Source organism: Anomaloglossus baeobatrachus, chromosome 1, assembly GCF_048569485.1.
Source record: "Anomaloglossus baeobatrachus isolate aAnoBae1 chromosome 1, aAnoBae1.hap1, whole genome shotgun sequence".
NCBI lineage: Eukaryota > Metazoa > Chordata > Amphibia > Anura > Aromobatidae > Anomaloglossus > Anomaloglossus baeobatrachus.
The window spans coordinates 404,598,388-404,616,577 of record NC_134353.1 but is presented as its reverse complement, the minus strand read 5'-3'; the positions used below and the strand labels follow the sequence as shown (position 1 = coordinate 404,616,577).

Here is an 18,190-nt window from a genome sequence, read left to right as displayed (position 1 = left end):
CACTAACAAATGTCACGACGAGAGCAGTTCATGAAGTAGTCTTTCTCCAGGGGGGGGGAGGGTGGGTGTTCTTCTTGATCTTCAATTCTTCTGACAGCCAGCTGACGGAAGCAGCTACTTTTATAGTTAAAATTCCCGCACTTTCTCCCAGCTGATCCAATCAGCTGGCAGCAAAACAGGCGCGCAAAAACCAGACTAAACCTGTCAGAGCCAGAATACCTCAGAGCCACTGACTGAAAATTTGTTAACCCTTTCTGCACCTGAATAATGTTAACCAAATTCACAACCAAATAGTGAGGCCTGTGTTATCATGCGGTCGCTACGGCATACAAGATACCGTGCTCTGAACATGACAACACAAGGCCTACCCATTAAATTAAAGACACCACACTTGAATAAAGTAAATGGCATAAAATGGCCGTGACATTTATTAAGGGTTACATAATAAATAAATTAATTAATAAATAATTAAAACCAATATTTTATTAAAATTCTTCCATAACCATATACCATAAATAACCAGTCCGCCAGTAAAACTGGCGACTTTACCCAAACGCCAAGGACTAACAGTCCTTGGCCCACCCCCACTAACAAATATCACAGCCATTTCTCGATACAATTTTGGAGCCCTAAATTGAATATGTCCAATCCCACGTCTGACAGATGGACTAAATCATCCCTGTAAAGGCCACTCAGAAAACCCTCCAGATCAAGATGTCTGTAGGTTGACCCATTTATAACTGGTAAAAACCTTTCCATGGCACGGTTTACCCTTTTCCGAATCCGCTCCCGAAACCTCAGCCTGTCACAATGCCACTGCAAACGGGGAACGATTTCGGAAAAGACCAAACCCGCATCAGGAAACCATGACCTAATGATTGAAAGGTCTCTTCGCATGGCAGCAATCAGATCAAGAGTTTTCACTTTTCCAATATCATTCCCACCCAAGTGCAAAATGATTAAATTTGGAGAAGGCCACAATGTTTTTAAACAGCTCATCTCCTTCATCAGTCCGTCCCATCTCATACCTCTAACGCTGTACCACAAAATGTTAAAATGTTCAATATTAATGGCTAAATTCTCTCCATATGACCTTCCTGATGCTCTTCTCTTGGCCCAAAATATGTAAGAGTGTCCCACTATCCAAATGACAATGGGACCTACAAAAAAGAAAAAGAAATTTTATACTAACAACCTTGGACGGACATAAATTTTGTAACGCTTTGACTCCCATCTCCCAATCCCCATAATTTTACTAGCCGGTAACCCCCTTATGGCTGCTTCTGTAGCTGCCCCTATACGAAAAGAATGGGATGACAGTTTAAGATGCTCTAGATTCAGTTTAATCAAGGATTTTTTAAAAACTGAATTAAACTGAAACACTGTCACCGGACTCCCATCCTGATGGATAAGAAACGCCCCATCAAATGGAGGTCTAATCTGAAGCCAATTGTTAACATTGGAGACAGGACAAATAACTGAATTCTTTATCCGAAATAACCTAACGTTTGATCCCAAACCATCCTGATCAGACTTAGACCTACCAATACAAATCCTCAACGACTTATCAGTAACAAAAACATCTGAAAACATCAATCCTGACAACCGACTCCTACTAACAGAAACTAACTCACTAATCCTAAAAGCTCCAAAATATGCTAAAACGAATGCCACCCTAAACACCATTGACTCAAAGTCATTAACGCAAATATATGGCAACACATTCCACAATGAGAGCAATAACTTAAGAGAAATAGGTCTACGATTATCCGGCTTCCACGTCCTTTTCCTATAGCCTTTCAATGCCTGTTGAACTGGGAAAAAACTCTTCAATGACAACAGACCATGCAATCTCAAGAAAAAAGACACACCTGAAAAAATATTAGAAACTGACCCCACCGCTAAATTCTTTCTCATCAAAAAATCCAGAAATTCAAGCGCTAAACCCACATTACTCTGAAAACAATCCACTTTATGAAAAACACAAAAATTCTGCCATTCTAACCATGCGGCCGAATACCTGGCCCATGTTGAATCAGCAATAGACCTCTTAATAGCCGAAACAACTAAGCCATCACTACAATCCATAAAGCTTCTGGGCACGGGCTCCCGAGAGAAATTGCCATCGGTTCCATACAAAAAAGTTCTTCCCGATCCTGCAGAGACAGAGCATTGTCCAACTTATTAACCCTGTCTGATTCCTGCTATCTGATACCAACAGCATCCTTCGATTTGACCACAACTTACCCCAGACCTCAACCAACCGCAAAACTGGAAATAAGGACATTCCCGTACTACTGACCGTCACAACAATAACCTTCCAATAATTGCGCCAAAACTCAAATACGAATTCACCTTGACAAAAAACCGTACTCACCCTGACCAAAAACAACTACAAAACGTAGGAAAGTTCAAAACTCCCGCCGAAAAAGTACCGCCACATAAACAAATCTTCCTTAAGCTGATGTGCCAAACTAATATAAGAACCCGAAGATGATAATCCCTTAGTATCAGCCTTCTGTCTGTCTAGGGAGCGCCTTAACCAACCCAGCATGTTTTGTAACCTCACTAGAGTCGCCGCCTTTAAAAATGGGCTCTTTACTGTTGTGTTGTTGCTGGTTATTCTGATTCTGTTTCTTAAAGCATTTGATGACGGCATGATTGCCCCCGCAAAAGGAGCACTCATGCCGAAATCTGCAGTTAGATGCAAACTTACAATTGGATTCATTGTAAGCGAAACAAAATCCTTTACTAACAGTAGAATTATTAATACTTTGTCTACCAAACTGGCTTCTCTGAGGAAGCATCAGATTCAGCCAAAGACCGATGTCTTTTTGACCCCACAGCATACTGCGATGGATGGCTAACTTCTGACGAAAACTCTCATCATAAGTCAGCCATGCCTGACCGCCGAAGCTGCGATAAGCTTCCAGTATGCTGTCAAGGTGCTGAAATAACCCCGAACAAACAGAAGGGTTCCTTTCCCCTAAAACAGAGGAAAAGATGCAAAATGCCTGCAGCCAGTTATGAAAAGATCTAAGGGGACCTTTCTTCCTATCATCCAACTCCGTCTTATCCTCTTTATTAACATTTTCTCTGTTAGACGGAAGCAGAGAAAATAAATCAATAAATTCCCCCTTATAAATCTTTTCTTTAACTGGCTGCGGCAGATGAAAACCCAGGGGAGACAAGTCACATGTCAATGCCTCTTTAAATAAATAACCAGGCAATGACATGGACTCCTGACTACCAATAGGGGCTGCACTACCCCCCCTAGGCGTCCCTCCCCCTGCTAACAATTGTCCTAACACCTTCCTAACTACAGACTCCATACTAACAGACAGAGGGTCGACACACGAGACAGACAGGGGAACATTGAACATCTCACCCCTCCTTCTGCTCTGCGATCCTCGGCCCTCCTCTGGAATTCCAGCTTCTGCAGCTGAGCCACGCTGATGATCCTGTTCTCTGACTCCAGCTGGCAGATCATCTTCTTCAGACGGGGAGTCAGACCAGGGGGCCCCCGTCGCTCTTCCGGCCTCCGGCACGCTCACACTTGCTGGTGCAGCCCTGCTCCTGCTAGGATTTTCAAATCCCTGGGTCAGCGCCGCGCTTTTACGACGGCGCTGACTAGATGATCCACTCTTCCTCTTCCTGGACACATGACCGGGTGCAGGAGGATGACGTGCTGAAGTCCCGGCAGACAAGATGGGCGGTGATAACTCCGCTCCGGCATTCCCCTCTTCTCTGGACGATGACGTCGGGGGGAGGAAGCTGCTGCGTCTCTGGGACCTCCTCCTTGCAGGGATTTCCTCAGTCAGCTCTGCCATCTCCTCAGGAGCGGTGAGTTGAATCACCGCAGCGTCGCCGTCCATCTCTTCCTCAGCTTCTGCTGGCCGCCTGGGCACCGCCAGGCATTGTTTAAGCCAGGCTTCTCCGCCGACCTCGCTCGCCCTCTTCATGAACTCCTGTAGCAGGCTCTCCATCAGCTGTTCTTCTTGATCTTCAATTCTTCTGACAGCCAGCTGACGGAAGCAGCTACTTTTATAGTTAAAATTCCCGCACTTTCTCCCAGCTGATCCAATCAGCTGGCAGCAAAACAGGCGCGCAAAAACCAGACTAAACCTGTCAGAGCCAGAATACCTCAGAGCCACTGACTGAAAATTTGTTAACCCTTTCTGCACCTGAATAATGTTAACCAAATTCACAACCAAATAGTGAGGCCTGTGTTATCATGCGGTCGCTACGGCATACAAGATACCGTGCTCTGAACATTACCTTTAAAAGATATACCTAAAAGATATAATAAAACCTTTATCTAAGGGATAGGATAACTTATTATAGCCATAATAACAAAAAGCCTTTACAAGTTTATAAAACATCTGTTGGGTGTACCTAAATGTAGAAAAAATTAGATGTCTCATCACTATGGTGGAGGTTTGAATGCTGTGTATTCCAGAAGCTAGTGAATAAAGGTGGCGCTGTGCTTTCAAGTCCCCTGAGTAGAGAAGCAAGATTCAATTGAGATCCACAGAAAAAAAAAATGTCTCTCACCACAAAAAAACCCACTTCTTTTATTTGGGACCTTTAAAACATGCAGACAGGCAGGGAACGGGAGAAAGTGAGTGCGGCTGGTCAGGCGACGGCATATAGAGACGCTTCTGTGTCGCCCTGTGCCTAGTTGGCACAGATCACAATTACCGTATTTTTCGGACTATAAGACGCACCGGACTATAAGACGCACCCTGGTTTTAGAGGAGGAAAATAGGAAAATAAAACTTTAAGCAAAAAAATGTGGTCATGACACACTGTTATGGGGCGAGGATTTGCTGCTGACACTGTTATCGGGGTAATGTCCCCAAATTCTCTACTAAGGTACCCCATCCTGGTAATGATCCTCCTGCCTTGTATATGATCCTGCTATAAACCCCCATCCTGCTCATATACCCCCATCCTGCTTATATACCAGCATCCTGCTCATATTCCCCCATCCTATTCATATACCCCATCCTGTTCATATACCCCATCCTGTTCATATTCCCCCATCCTGCTCATATACTCCCATCCTGCTCATATACTCCCATCCTGTTCATATACCGCCATCATGTTCATATACCCCCCATCCATCCTGCTCATATACTCCCATCCTGTTCATATACCCCCATCCTGTTCATATACCCCCCATCCATCCTGCTCATATACTCCCATCCTGTTCATATACCCCCATCCTGTTCATATACCCCCCATCCTGTTCTTATACCCCCCATCCTGTTCATATACCCCCCATCTGTCCTGCTCATATACTCCCATCCTGTTCATATACCCCCATCCTGTTCATATACCCCCCATCCATCCTGCTCATATACTCCCATCCTGTTCATATACCCCCATCCTGTTCATATACCCCCATCCTGTTCATATACTTCCATCCTGTTCATATACCCCCCATCCCTCCTGCTCATATACTCCCATCCTGCTATATGCCCCCATCGTGCTCATATACCATCCTGGTATATGGCCTGTATCCTATAGCACAGAGAAAAAAAAACAAACGTTTATACTCACCTTTTCCTCACTCCCTCCAGCACTGATCATCTTCCTCTCTGCACCACTGACCTGTGTATGTGTGTGTGTGTGTGTGTGTGTGTGGAGCCGTTCCCCTGCAGCACGCGATGTCTTCCTGTCTGTGCCGATCAGCTGACCGGCACAGATCAGCTGACCGGCACAGACAGGAAGACATTGCGTGCTGCGGGGGAAAGGCTCCACACACGGGGACGGGTGAGTGTACTGATTCACTGCACCCCGCGCTGTTGATGACGCGCGGGGAACAGTGAATACAGCCGCACATGATCACTCCAGGCTGTAATTGCCAGGGGTGATCATGTGGACCGGCTCTTTACTATGCGCGCGTCCCCGCTCGTCCTCCCGCCCACCTGTCAGCGCCGGCTTCTGCGCTGAGAAATGGGCGGGAGGATGGGCGTGCATATGTAATGAGCGGGCACACGTGGTCACAGCAGGCTGCTACAGCCTGCTCGTGCCCCCGATGACCCGCTCCACCGCAGCACCTCATTCCCCACAGCCACAGTCAGACCATAAGACGCACCCCCCACTTTCCCCCAACATTTGAGGGAAAAAAAGTGCGTCTTATGGTCCGAAAAATACGGTATATATGTATTGCCATCTGTATAACATGTATTGTAAGTCCTGATGAGAATATGATTATCTATGCTGCTCACAACAAAACACACATTTGCATACACTCCCTTACTGGGGTTGTCACTTGAGAGAAAAATAACTCTTGAGGGATGAGCCCTAGAAGGAAAAAGGGGAGGAGCTTACTTGTGATGTAAATTTGAGTTAGTGGCAGTTAGCCATCGTGTGAGGTGAAGAGAAGAGTGTACTGAGGAGAGGTCCTGTCCTAAAGTGATTTTCTAGAAACCTCTGGAGGGGCCAGCTACACTTGTCAGGGTATCAGTCCCTAGGTCATTGGTACCTTCACCTTTCGTGGCAAAACTGAGAGACTGCAGCCTTTTTATAAGGGGCAGTGACATTTGCCTGGGAGCACAGTGGCACTTGTGAGTCTGGAAACTTCTAGAATAACTAGAGATTCTTCCGTCAGGATTCCAGTCACCTGCTTGCCAGAAGAGATTACAAATCTGGATTGTTCTTGTCTTGGAAGTCCAAGGATACCAAGATACCTATTTCCAGGTACGGAAATAGTAGCAGGAGAAGTACACTACCACCACACAGCAGAGAAGCCCAAACTCCCATCAAGGCAGGAAGGACCCCCATCATTGGATGCTATGTTACCATTCTGCTGAGCTCCAGTAAAAAGTAAAAGCTCCCTGTCCTTTCTCTGGCTGCTTTATTCCCTGCTGCGCCATCCCTACGTCATCATATTCCCCAGGAACCAGCCCTAGTTAGGGGGGCAAGAGGACAACCCGCTGGCACTGCACATCACCACCTAACTTCTGGGGACCACCAGCAGTGCCCAGCCATACCACAGCCGAACATCCCAACTGGCGTCACAAATTCTTTATTTATTTTATTTTTCTTTCTCCCCTTTTTAAGTATTATTTTTACTCCTCATTACAAAAAGCCTGTCGCCCTCACCCGGTATGGCCACATCACCGCTCGGAGCCACCGCCGTGACATCAGAGGCCTCCAGGGTGGTGCACTTCTACGGGTCTGAGATGACCTTATCTCACAAAACAAGGGAAAAAGTAACTTCCCATGTATCTGTCCTTCGTTAGCACAGCTTCATATCCTTAGAATAATCAATAGGAGCTGTTATATAATAAAATCACTGATATCGAGCACAGTGAGTTATGACAACACAGTAGAAACAAACTGAAAGCATTACTATTTATTACAAACATTTGCTGATAAACGTAGTCTCCTAGATTTCATCTAATCAAAGCACAATTAACCAGAAAAGTCAAAACTTGTTCCAGTTTTGAACATTTACATGTGAGGATTTTTTTTCAAGATTCAAGGTTACATTGGCTAAAATTGGCAAATGCACCTGAACACATAATTTGCTGGTTATAAAGTTGCAAGTAGCCCATCATAAAGTCTGTTGGTCATACAATGCTATGATAGTTGAGATAGATAGGGGAGCGATAGTGTAGAATAATGACGTGCAGTGTAGGGAAAGGTATGTGCCACAAATCAACATTTCATGATATAAATAGATTTTGCTACATGTGAGTGACTGCTAAAGAGTTGCCAGTGAATGATCCAAATAGATATTGCTACTTTTTAGTGGCTGCTAAAAATTTGGCAGTGATAGGTATTTGTACTTTTTATTGCCTGCAAAGTATTTGGCAGGGAACCATCTCAATAGGTATTGGTACTTTTTAGTGGCTGCTAAAACTTTGGCAGGGATATGTATTTGTACTTTTTAGAGCCTGCAAAACATTTGGCAGTGAACCATGTCAATAGGTATTACTACTTTTTAGTGGCTGCTAAAAAATTTCCAGTGAATTATCTAAATAGGTATTGGTACTTTTTTAATGACTGCTAAAATTTTTGCAGTTAACCATATCAAAAGGTATTTATACTTTTTAGTGTCAGCTTACACTTTGCCAATTAACCATCTCAATAGCTTTGCTTCTTTTCAGTGCCTGCTAAATATTTGCCAGTGAACCATCTTGCTAGGTACTGGTACTTCTGTGGGCCATCTCAATATTGCCATCTCAGCCAAGAAATACACAATTTTACTTTTGGGTGTCTGACAGGTGTAGGCCTAGGGTTGTGAAACATCTGCTTCAAAGAGGAAAGGTACATCAAACATGAGTGGTAAATCAAAAGGTCGTGGCGGAAGGGGGTATAGGTGGGTTGTTCGAGGTGTATTTGGGGGATGTTCTAATTTTAGCAATAGCTCTACTGAGCAAACACCGGCTCATCCTAATTCAAGAGAACTAAGAACAGTTTCCATTACTGGACAAGCTACAATAGTCCATTTCTTTGGAAGTCGCACATTGCTTCAACTTGAAAATGAGGGCCAGAAACATCATATGTACAGTTAGGTCCAGAAATATTTGGACAGTGACACAAGTTTTGTTATTTTAGCTGTTTACAAAAACATGTTCAGAAATACAATTATATATATAATATGGGCTGAAAGTGCACACTCCCAGCTGCAATATGAGAGTTTTCACATCCAAATCGGAGAAAGGGTTTAGGAATCATAGCTCTGTAATGCATAGCCTCCTCTTTTTAAAGGGACTAAAAGTAATTGGACAAGGGACTCTAAGGGCTGCAATTAACTCTGAAGGCGTCTCCCTTGTTAACCTGTAATCAATGAAGTAGTTAAAAGGTCTGGGGTTGATTACAGGTGTGTGGTTTTGCATTTGGAAGCTGTTGCTGTGACCAGACAACATGCGGTCTAAGGAACTCTCAATTGAGGTGAAGCAGAACATCCTGAGGCTGAAAAAAAAGAAAAAATCCATCAGAGAGATAGCAGACATGCTTGGAGTAGCAAAATCAACAGTCGGGTACATTCTGAGAAAAAAGGAATTGACTGGTGAGCTTGGGAACTCAAAAAGGCCTGGGCGTCCACGGATGACAACAGTGGTGGATGATCGCCGCATACTTTCTTTCGTGAAGAAGAACCCATTCACAACATCAACTGAAGTCCAGAACACTCTCAGTGAAGTAGGTGTATCTGTCTCTAAGTCAACAGTAAAGAGAAGACTCCATGAAAGTAAATACAAAGGGTTCACATCTAGATGCAAACCATTCATCAATTCCAAAAATAGACAGGCCAGAGTTAAATTTGCTGAAAAACACCTCATGAAGCCAGCTCAGTTCTGGAAAAGTATTCTATGGACAGATGAGACAAAGATCAACCTGTACCAGAATGATGGGAAGAAAAAAGTTTGGAGAAGAAAGGGAACGGCACATGATCCAAGGCACACCACATCCTCTGTAAAACATGGTGGAGGCAACGTGATGGCATGGGCATGCATGGCTTTCAATGGTACTGGGTCAGTTGTGTTTATTGATGACATAACAGCAGACAAGAGTAGCCGGATGAATTCTGAAGTGTACCGGAACATACTTTCAGCCCAGATTCAGCCAAATGCCGCAAAGTTGATCGGACGGCGCTTCATAGTACAGATGGACAATGACCCCAAGCATACAGCCAAAGCTACCCAGGAGTTCATGAGTGCAAAAAAGTGGAACATTCTGCAATGGCCAAGTCAATCACCAGATCTTAACCCAATTGAGCATGCATTTCACTTGCTCAAATCCAGACTTAAGACGGAAAGACCCACGAACAAGCAAGACCTGACGGCTGCAGTTGTAAAGGCCTGGCAAAGCATTAAGAAGGAGGAAACCCAGTGTTTGGTGATGTCCATGGGTTCCAGACTTAAGGCAGTGATTGCCTCCAAAGATTCGCAACAAAATATTGAAAATAAAACAATTTTGTTTGGGTTTGGTTTATTTGTCCAATTACTTTTGACCTCCTAAAATGTGGAGTGTTTGTAAAGAAATGTGTACAATTTCTATCAGATCTTTTTGATCAAACCTTCAAATTAAATGTTACAATCTGCACTTGAATTCTGTTGTAGAGGTTTCATTTCAAATCCAATGTGGTGGCATGCAGAGCCCAACTCGCGAAAATTGTGTCACTGTCCAAATATTTCTGGACCTAACTGTAAGAGTAAATGGCAAGCACTGCATCAAGTGGCCTCTCTTCCTCTTCCTGCAACAAAAACATCACTCACAGTTCATTCCTCAGAGGTGCCACCCCAATTGCACTTGTTTCCCCCCCCGCATCAAAACTCTCCAACTACCCAACTGATTGTGGGGAACCACACATTGGCAAGTTTGCAGAGTTGTTCACACATTCTATCCCATAGGCATCAGAGGTCTGCTCCAAAGATTCACATACTGAAGAGGAGGAAAGCATCTGCACCAATGGCCAAAATCTTTGTCAGTTGGATCAAGGGCTGTATGAAGTGTCGGTGGGGGTGGAGGTGATGATGATGATGAGACTCAGATACCTGAGGCACATGCATACTGTACTGTGATGTCAGATGAGGAAGAGGGTAACTGTCAAGGCGAGGAGTGCGACAACAAGGATGAGAGGATGACGATGAAGTTGTAGATCCCACTTGGTGTGAACCCAGAGGCACGTAGCTGAGTAGCTCAGCAGAGGAGGTGCAGGAGGAGAAAGATGAGGTGCTTCCCGCACAGACACAGAGTGATGCAGCCAGGACAACCACTGCATCGTCAACCAAAACTCTGGCTGTGGCCAGCAGAGATGGTAGGTGTTCATTTCACATGGGTGGCAAGGGTTGCCTAGCCTGGGCCTTTTTTGCAACCAGAATGGATGACCCAACTCACATTATCTGCAAACATTGTAAAAAATGACTCAATAGTGGCAGAAATACAAATAATTTATCTTCTTAATTTATGGACCGTCACATGATTAACCAACATGTGTTAGTCTGGGAAGCTAACTGTGCTAAAATGCATCCTAGCAGGTATCCCCAACTATCCGATGCCCCATCAACTGCATCTGATGCTTCTTCTTTCTCCATCACCCTCGAAACTGTTCTCACCAAGACATCTGTATGCAGAATCTCCACTTCGTTACCAGCTACAGTTGAGGTGAGTGAGAGCCCATCAGTTGTTACAGAAGTGGACACACTTGTGGATTTTGACCCATCTAACAGTCCAAGCACACTACATGTTTCACATTCCATCGTAACATTTATGCCTTCACATCCCTCGCAGTTCACCAGTTTGCCATGCACAACCTACTCTCCGCACAATGAAAAAAGCAAATACGATCTCACAGGTAAGTCAGCAATCAATATAGCATCATGTGTTATTAAAACATATAAAAATAGACAGACTTAGACATAAAGTGATTCTTCACCTCTTAAAACCGAGATTGTTCTAGCCGTCCGACACGTACACACCACGTACCGGGGCCAAAACAAACTCAAAGAAAGGGGGGCCTTTTTCTTCCCCTCTATGACCCAACCAGGAGGGATGTCCGGTTAATTAATAAATATATATGTGCCAAGAATGGAAATTAATCATGGAACATATTATTTATAAAAGGGTTCCCCAAAAATATGCACAATTCCCATCCAATAAAGCACATACAAAAAGAAGGTAGTTTTGTTTCACAAAAATAGCATATGTTTGCACTCGGCAAAAAGACCCACGGTTGATTATCAATTTCCTGTGGACAGATACACACGGAGAATAACAAATCCCTTCTGGGACTACCCATGCGCAAGTGTCCACTCAATATTCATTCACTGAAGAATGTACATACACACAAATTGTGTCAAATATAGGATCACACATAAGCTAATAAAGGGTCCACTCAAAAGTGGAATGGTCTCACCAATATCCTTGTTTTTCAGGGATTTTCACACCTCTCCTGTGGGCTGTAATCCATTTACCAGAATTCTTAGGCGGTGAAGGAGGTCCAGTCATTCTCCCTGTATGGGACTTTGCTGGCCCTTTTTCCCATCAAACTTCCATCCTTACAAGGGCAGACCACAACTGGCCCTGCTGTGACTAATCCTTATGCTTCCTCCAGGCGCATACCTACGCGTTTCACCTTAATTGCTCTTCAGGGGGTTGCTAGCACCTATCTATCTTCAACTATCATTGACCCATTACTGAGCTCATTTCTAACAAATCTGGTACTACAAAGTTTTGTATCACTTTTAAGGAAAAATGTATTAAAAAGTGGATTTTATCTGCATATCCTTATTTGGAAGCTGGATCTTTTTTCCCATCTCCCAGATTGAATTTTACCACTGACACCTGGATGAGGAAGCATGACCAGGGGCAATACATCTCGCTGACTAGGCACTGTGTTACTCTGGTGCCTGCGGGGGCAAGCGGGGAAGGTGCTGCTTCCCAAGTCTTGAAATCTGCAAGGCTTGCAGGACAAACCTCTGGATCTACCACTTCTGCTTCCTCTACCTCCTCTAGGACCTCCACCTGCATCCTCTACCTCGCAATTACTATAACACACATTGTAACGGTGCAGAGAAAATCCCCCAACCTACGCACAGCTCAGCCAGGGCTCAATGCAATCAGGCAGTGCTGAAATGAATATGCATTGAATAAAGCAGGCACACAGCTGCAGAGTTGTGGACCGCTATCTACCAGTTTGATCAATGGCTGTCTCCACTAAACTTAAAGTCAGAGGAGGCCGTGTGCGATAATGGTGAAAATCTGGTGGTAGCACTACGCCTGTGTAAACATCACATATGTGCATCGCATGGCTCACATTCTCAGCCTAGTGTTATAGAAATTTCTAGGCCACTATCCAGGCCTGGATGCGTTGCTGCACAAGACACGGTCACTGTGTGCTCACTTTTAAAAATAGAATGCCAGGCCACATCCTGTGTGTTGCATGGACCATACCTGACTGCTGTACAAAAACACTATGGGGATATTTTGTGGGGTAATTTATGTCACTGTTCTGCTGTCTGCCTGAAAAGTTTTTAAATATCAAGACTCCAAGATGGGTCTTCAAGTTGTGTCTTGCCTGTAGTGCTAGGGGTCTGGAAGCAATAGGTTTAATCCTGTCACTCATCCACCTCTTGATTTTCAACATGGAAATGCCAGGTCACAGCTTTGAAAGGGTCGCTCATCTCTATCTGTAAGGTGACTCTTAGGGGGGCTTTACACGTTGCGACATCGCTACCGATATATCATTGGGTTCACATCGTTAGCGACGCACATCCGGCACCGGTAGCGACATCACAACGTGTAAATCCTAGGTGCAACGATGAACGAGCACAGAAGCGTACAATATCGCTGATCTGTGTAACGTCATTCATTTCCATAATGTCGGTTCGACCGCAGGTACGATGTTGTTTGTCGTTCCTACAGCTTCACACATCGCTGTGTGTAAACCCGCAGGAGCGACAAACATCTCCTTACCTGCGTCTCAACCGCAATGCGGAAGGGAGAAGGTGGGCGGGATGTTATGTCCTGCTCATCTCCGCTCCTCCGCTTCTATTGGCCGGCCGATTAGTGACGTCGCGGTGACGTCACTGTGACGCCAAACGCACCTCCCCCTTGAAGGAGGGATTGTTCGGCAGTCACAGCGACGTCGCCGAGCAGGTATGTGCGTGTGAAGCTGCCATAGCGATAATGTTCGCTACTGCAGCAATCACCACATATCGCATGTGCGACGGGGGCGGTTGCTATTGCGCTGGACATCGCTAGCAATTGCTAGCGATGTTGCAACGTGTAAAGCTCGCCTTACTGTGTCTATCCCCTGATTCTGAGGTATTCTAGTATACAAATTTTCAAAAGTAGATTGAAAAAAAAATTAACATCAGTTCAATTGGAAATAAAATCAAAGAAAAAAGAAGTTTATTAGGGAGAAAAAAAAATATGAATCTGGACATATTTATAAAATGGATTTATGAGTGGGTTGATGTGATAATGCTGAAAGCTAATAAAAGAGGGAATATTGTTCTGTTAACCAGGGATTATTATATTTGAGAGGCTAAAAGATAACTTTCATAGACTTGTATGTATTTGCTTGTTACGGTTGATCCAACCAATAAATTCAAAATTAAATTAGGAGTCTTTTGAATAAAACAAGTTTCACTAGGTTTACTTTAAAAAAACAGGCTGAAAAGTTATTCCCTGAGCACGGAAGTAAAACGCACTGGTATGTTCTCCCAAAGATACACAAATCTATATCCACACCACTTGGGCGTCCTATAGTGGCAGGAGTGGGGTCCATAACAGAGCCATTATCCCAGTATTTATTGAAACCTCTTATTACACTTAGGTGTAATAACTTGAGAGACATTCTTGTAAAAAATTGTACAAGGCCCAAAACTAATTGGCCAGATAAATCCTGTCCAGTTGGGAATTTTAGTTGCACATATTGCAGTTTTCATGACATTAGTAATCCTATTACAATTGGGGATCAAATTTACAGGGTTACAAATTTCATGTCTTGTAAAAACCAAGTTAATTGTGTATTCTAATTTTTGTCCTTGTAAAAGGTTTTATATCGGGAAGTCCATTAGACCTCGATATGTAACGCTCCATGAGCATTTCAATTCCATTTACTTGGGTAAGGGCTCATGCGCACGTAACTGCTGAATATTCTGCAGCGATTTAACAGCACATGTGCGCTTCAAATCGCTGCAGAAACACTGCATAATGGATGCAGTTTTTTTGTAGAAAAAAGCCGATTTCATGCACTATGGCTGCTGCCCCCACGATAGACAGAGTGGGAGCTGCATCCAAAGCGCACGGAATAATTGACATGCTGCTTTTATGAACGCACGGATTTGGGTCAAAATTTTAGCACCCAAATCGCTGCGTTCAAACAAGCAACGTGCGCACGGATTATACACAATCTACATAGATTGTGCAGGGGATGCAGTACGCATGCATTTACGCTGCAGTGCAATACGCAGCGTAAATACATGTAAGTACGCAACGTGCGCATGAGCCCTAAGAATTCCACTCCCCTTATAGAATATATCAGAGAAAAGCATAAGGACAATCCTGAAGCCTTGACCTTTGCTGGGCTTGAAAAGGTTAATTATTCACCGCAAGATGGACATACCCAAGAGCCTGCTAAGGAAAGAAGCACGATGGATCATTAAATTGAGAGCACAGGAAGCGCTCAGATTGAATGATAAAAATATGTCAGTATTCTTGTAATAAGGTAATTACTTTAACATTTGTATCAGTTTTAAATTTGCATTTTTTTTGTATATAATAAGTTTTTAATTATTGGGCAAAGAGGCTGTTTAGGTACCTTTTTAATAATTGAGTAGTATGTGGCAGATCTCGGGCAATCTTGGCCTTGAGGGTCAATTGGGGAAAGAAGCTGTTTAGGGGCCTTTTTTTAAAATTCAGTAGTTTGTGGGGGAACTCTAGCAATCTTGGCTATGTGGGAAAGCTCACATTCATTACAATTAACCAGCCGTGCATTGCACAGTACTTGTCCTTACTTTTGGCTGACTTGACAACTATTCCAACTGCACCTACACATTGCTATAGTCTATTTGCAATTCCAAAGTTTCTGTGGCCTAATACCAAAAGAAAACAAAAAAATATATATCATTACAGAAAAACACGTTGGCTACCTTGTCATATGCCTCTTCCACCTATATCGCCATGCCCACCTACTCCTCCATTTGGACCTCCGCCTCTTGGTTCAAGACTTTGTCTTTGGGTTTAGTTGTTCTTAATTTAAAGGGGTTTTGCTTGGTCTGTGGGTCAACTGAGAAAACAGGGTGTGTAGGGGCAGTCTTCAAATGTTTTCTTTGTTGGAAACTCTTGCTGTGCAGGTGAATTCATAAAAGCGGCATTGTAGGGCAATTGTTAAAATTTTAGCTCTGTGAGGGAACTCTTCCAAGCCTCATGGCGGACTGCCAGATTGATAAGAAATACAACTACAAGCTAACTGCAAAAGTTGTAGTTTACGTCACTGGAGCTGAAATTTGGGTTCTGTGGGGGAACTGTGAAAATAAAGAGAATAATTGTCACGCATATAGACCGCTACCCAGGGACAGGGGCTTCTCTGACCCTGTAAGCTAGGGAACCCTGACTTGCCCCCAAGCCACGGGTACACTTGAAGGTAGCAAGGCGTGACCCTCCAACCTGTCTTTGTCTCCTACACGGACCCTGGTCAAGAGACCCCCTACCTGTTCAACGGGACACCTCGAGGGAACAGCACACAAAAATAAAATAAAAAAAAACAACAAAATAATATCGCTTCTGCAAACTTCACCTTGTTTGCAGAAGGCTACAGGAACTAGGATATAGTACGAGCAAACACACAGGCTGTCTCTATCAACTGTGGAGAGAAAATAACCAGCACTGTGTGAAGGATGCTGGAACCTTTTAAAGGTCCAGCCTCATAAATAACTTAGAGCACCAGAGGGAATGCCTCTCAGCAGACTTGCAAAAAAAGTGTAGCAACCCTGAAGCCATTAGGGAGCTACAAAGTACTGCATCCCCACTGGATGCAGAACCTACCCTCTAGGGACCCAGAAGACCAGTGCCGGTAACACACAAACACTCCAAGTAATCCCAGTTTTCCCCAATATTGCCCCATAGAATCGTACAAGGCTAGGGCCAGGACCAATGGATGGCTACCTTGAGGAGGAGCCAGTCCAGTCCACTAGTTGACCAGGTGGGAGGGGCAGACTGTGGACAGTCAGACAGTAGTTAGTCGGAGTCTAGGAGTGGATGTGAGCAGATGCACTGACTAGGAGTGAACAGTAACCTGGTGCCCAGGAGGCTAGTTGCCCTTGGAGTACTCCTGGAACTACGCACCAACAGGGTATAGGATCCTAGGTCAGGCAGAAGCTCCAGGCAGGCCTGATAACACCTGCACAGTGAGGGGGCCATCAAGGACCTCACTGACCTTGAAGTCCGGGACTCTAGCAAAGAGAGAACCGAGGACAGGACCAGAGACTCCAACCCCACAGGGTTCACGCTACTGTCATATGGACTGCAGTGGAAGACCACCAGATGGGACCTCCAGCTGCTCTATGCCATGGGGACCCACAAACCAGAGACAGGTGCAGGAGAAGAAGGCACCAGATTACTAAACTGGCACTGGGACTAAGGGGACTTGAAGGGGAATCCAGCTGGCCTCAGGTGACCAGTTACCACCAGAAAGTGAGTAAAGAACCAGTTGCACTGAAACCCTTGTGTGGCCTACCTTCTTCTGACACCCGTCACATCACCTACCCTCTGGGGTCCAGCCCTGCTTGCGGAGGGCCTAACATCGAGGCTGCCATTAACACCAGCCCCAGTAGTGAACATTGTGCATCGGCGGCTCCATCTACATACCTGCAACACCGCAAGTGGCGTCATGTGTGAACATTAGTATAACCCCCAGTAAATATTCCCCTTTTCAAAAAGGACCGAGGGCACGGGACCGGGCAACGGCCACCAAAGTGACTTTCCCCAGTTGTACACCGCCTGGGACTGAGTGCCCCATAGCCCTATGCGACACAGAATAATTAACCCCTCAGGTGCTAAAAGGAAAAAAAACCCGTCCAATTAAATGAGGACAAGTCTCGCTGGAAAGAAACCAGCATGACAATAATCATGTGCTGGGCATTCTCTCCCTGTACACAGGCCATGGCATCTCTGGGTGCCGCTGCCACTCTGGGGAGGTCGTCCGGGAATCCGGGCATCCGTCCTCCCTGGTATTGTTAGTGGTCTGGAGCCTGCCTCCATGCACAATTGTAGAAGTTCCTAAGTGACCCTTCGGCCTGAAGCTGTCAGGATCCTGCTCCCTATATTTAAATAGGGGAGCTGTGCTCTCGATGGCTGACACTTGGGATTTCTGTAGGCTGCATAAGCTGGAAAGCCCTATCCCCCTTGTTGTGTTGGTGCCTCCGATCTCTGAGCTCTTGGGGAAAGGTCATAAAGAGACTATCCTCCACAGGGGAATTACCAGGTTGCGTGAAGCTACTCCCTGATCTAGGGTCCTGTACCCTGCCGTGCTTGGTACCAGACCACCGTCTGCGACCGAACCAAGGTCACACAGGGAGCTACAACTTCCTCCAGCTCCTCACTCTTTGGGAGCTACTACTCAACTGACTATGTCCCTCCCACCAGTCTATCAGACCCCTAGGCGGGTGGCCCTTTTCCAGCTAGACCACCCACTGGTGTGCCTGACAGTGTGTGGTGTGAGGTG

At 44.9% G+C, this 18,190-nt stretch overlaps 1 protein-coding gene across 1 annotated transcript in view; it reads right to left on the bottom strand.

Moving 5' to 3' along the window:
- Nucleotides 1–254: 254 nt before the first annotated feature.
- The window catches only part of LOC142303272 (uncharacterized), a 38,012-nt gene continuing 20,076 nt past the window's right edge, over nucleotides 255–18,190 (bottom strand). Inside the window, exons 3-4 of the mRNA XM_075344554.1 lie at nucleotides 3,389–3,747; nucleotides 255–1,160 (exon numbers count right to left, since the gene is read on the bottom strand). Of these exons, the coding sequence (XP_075200669.1) occupies nucleotides 598–1,160; nucleotides 3,389–3,747 (922 nt within the window). The 3' untranslated portion in view covers nucleotides 255–597. The remainder of the gene's footprint in view (nucleotides 1,161–3,388; nucleotides 3,748–18,190) is intronic.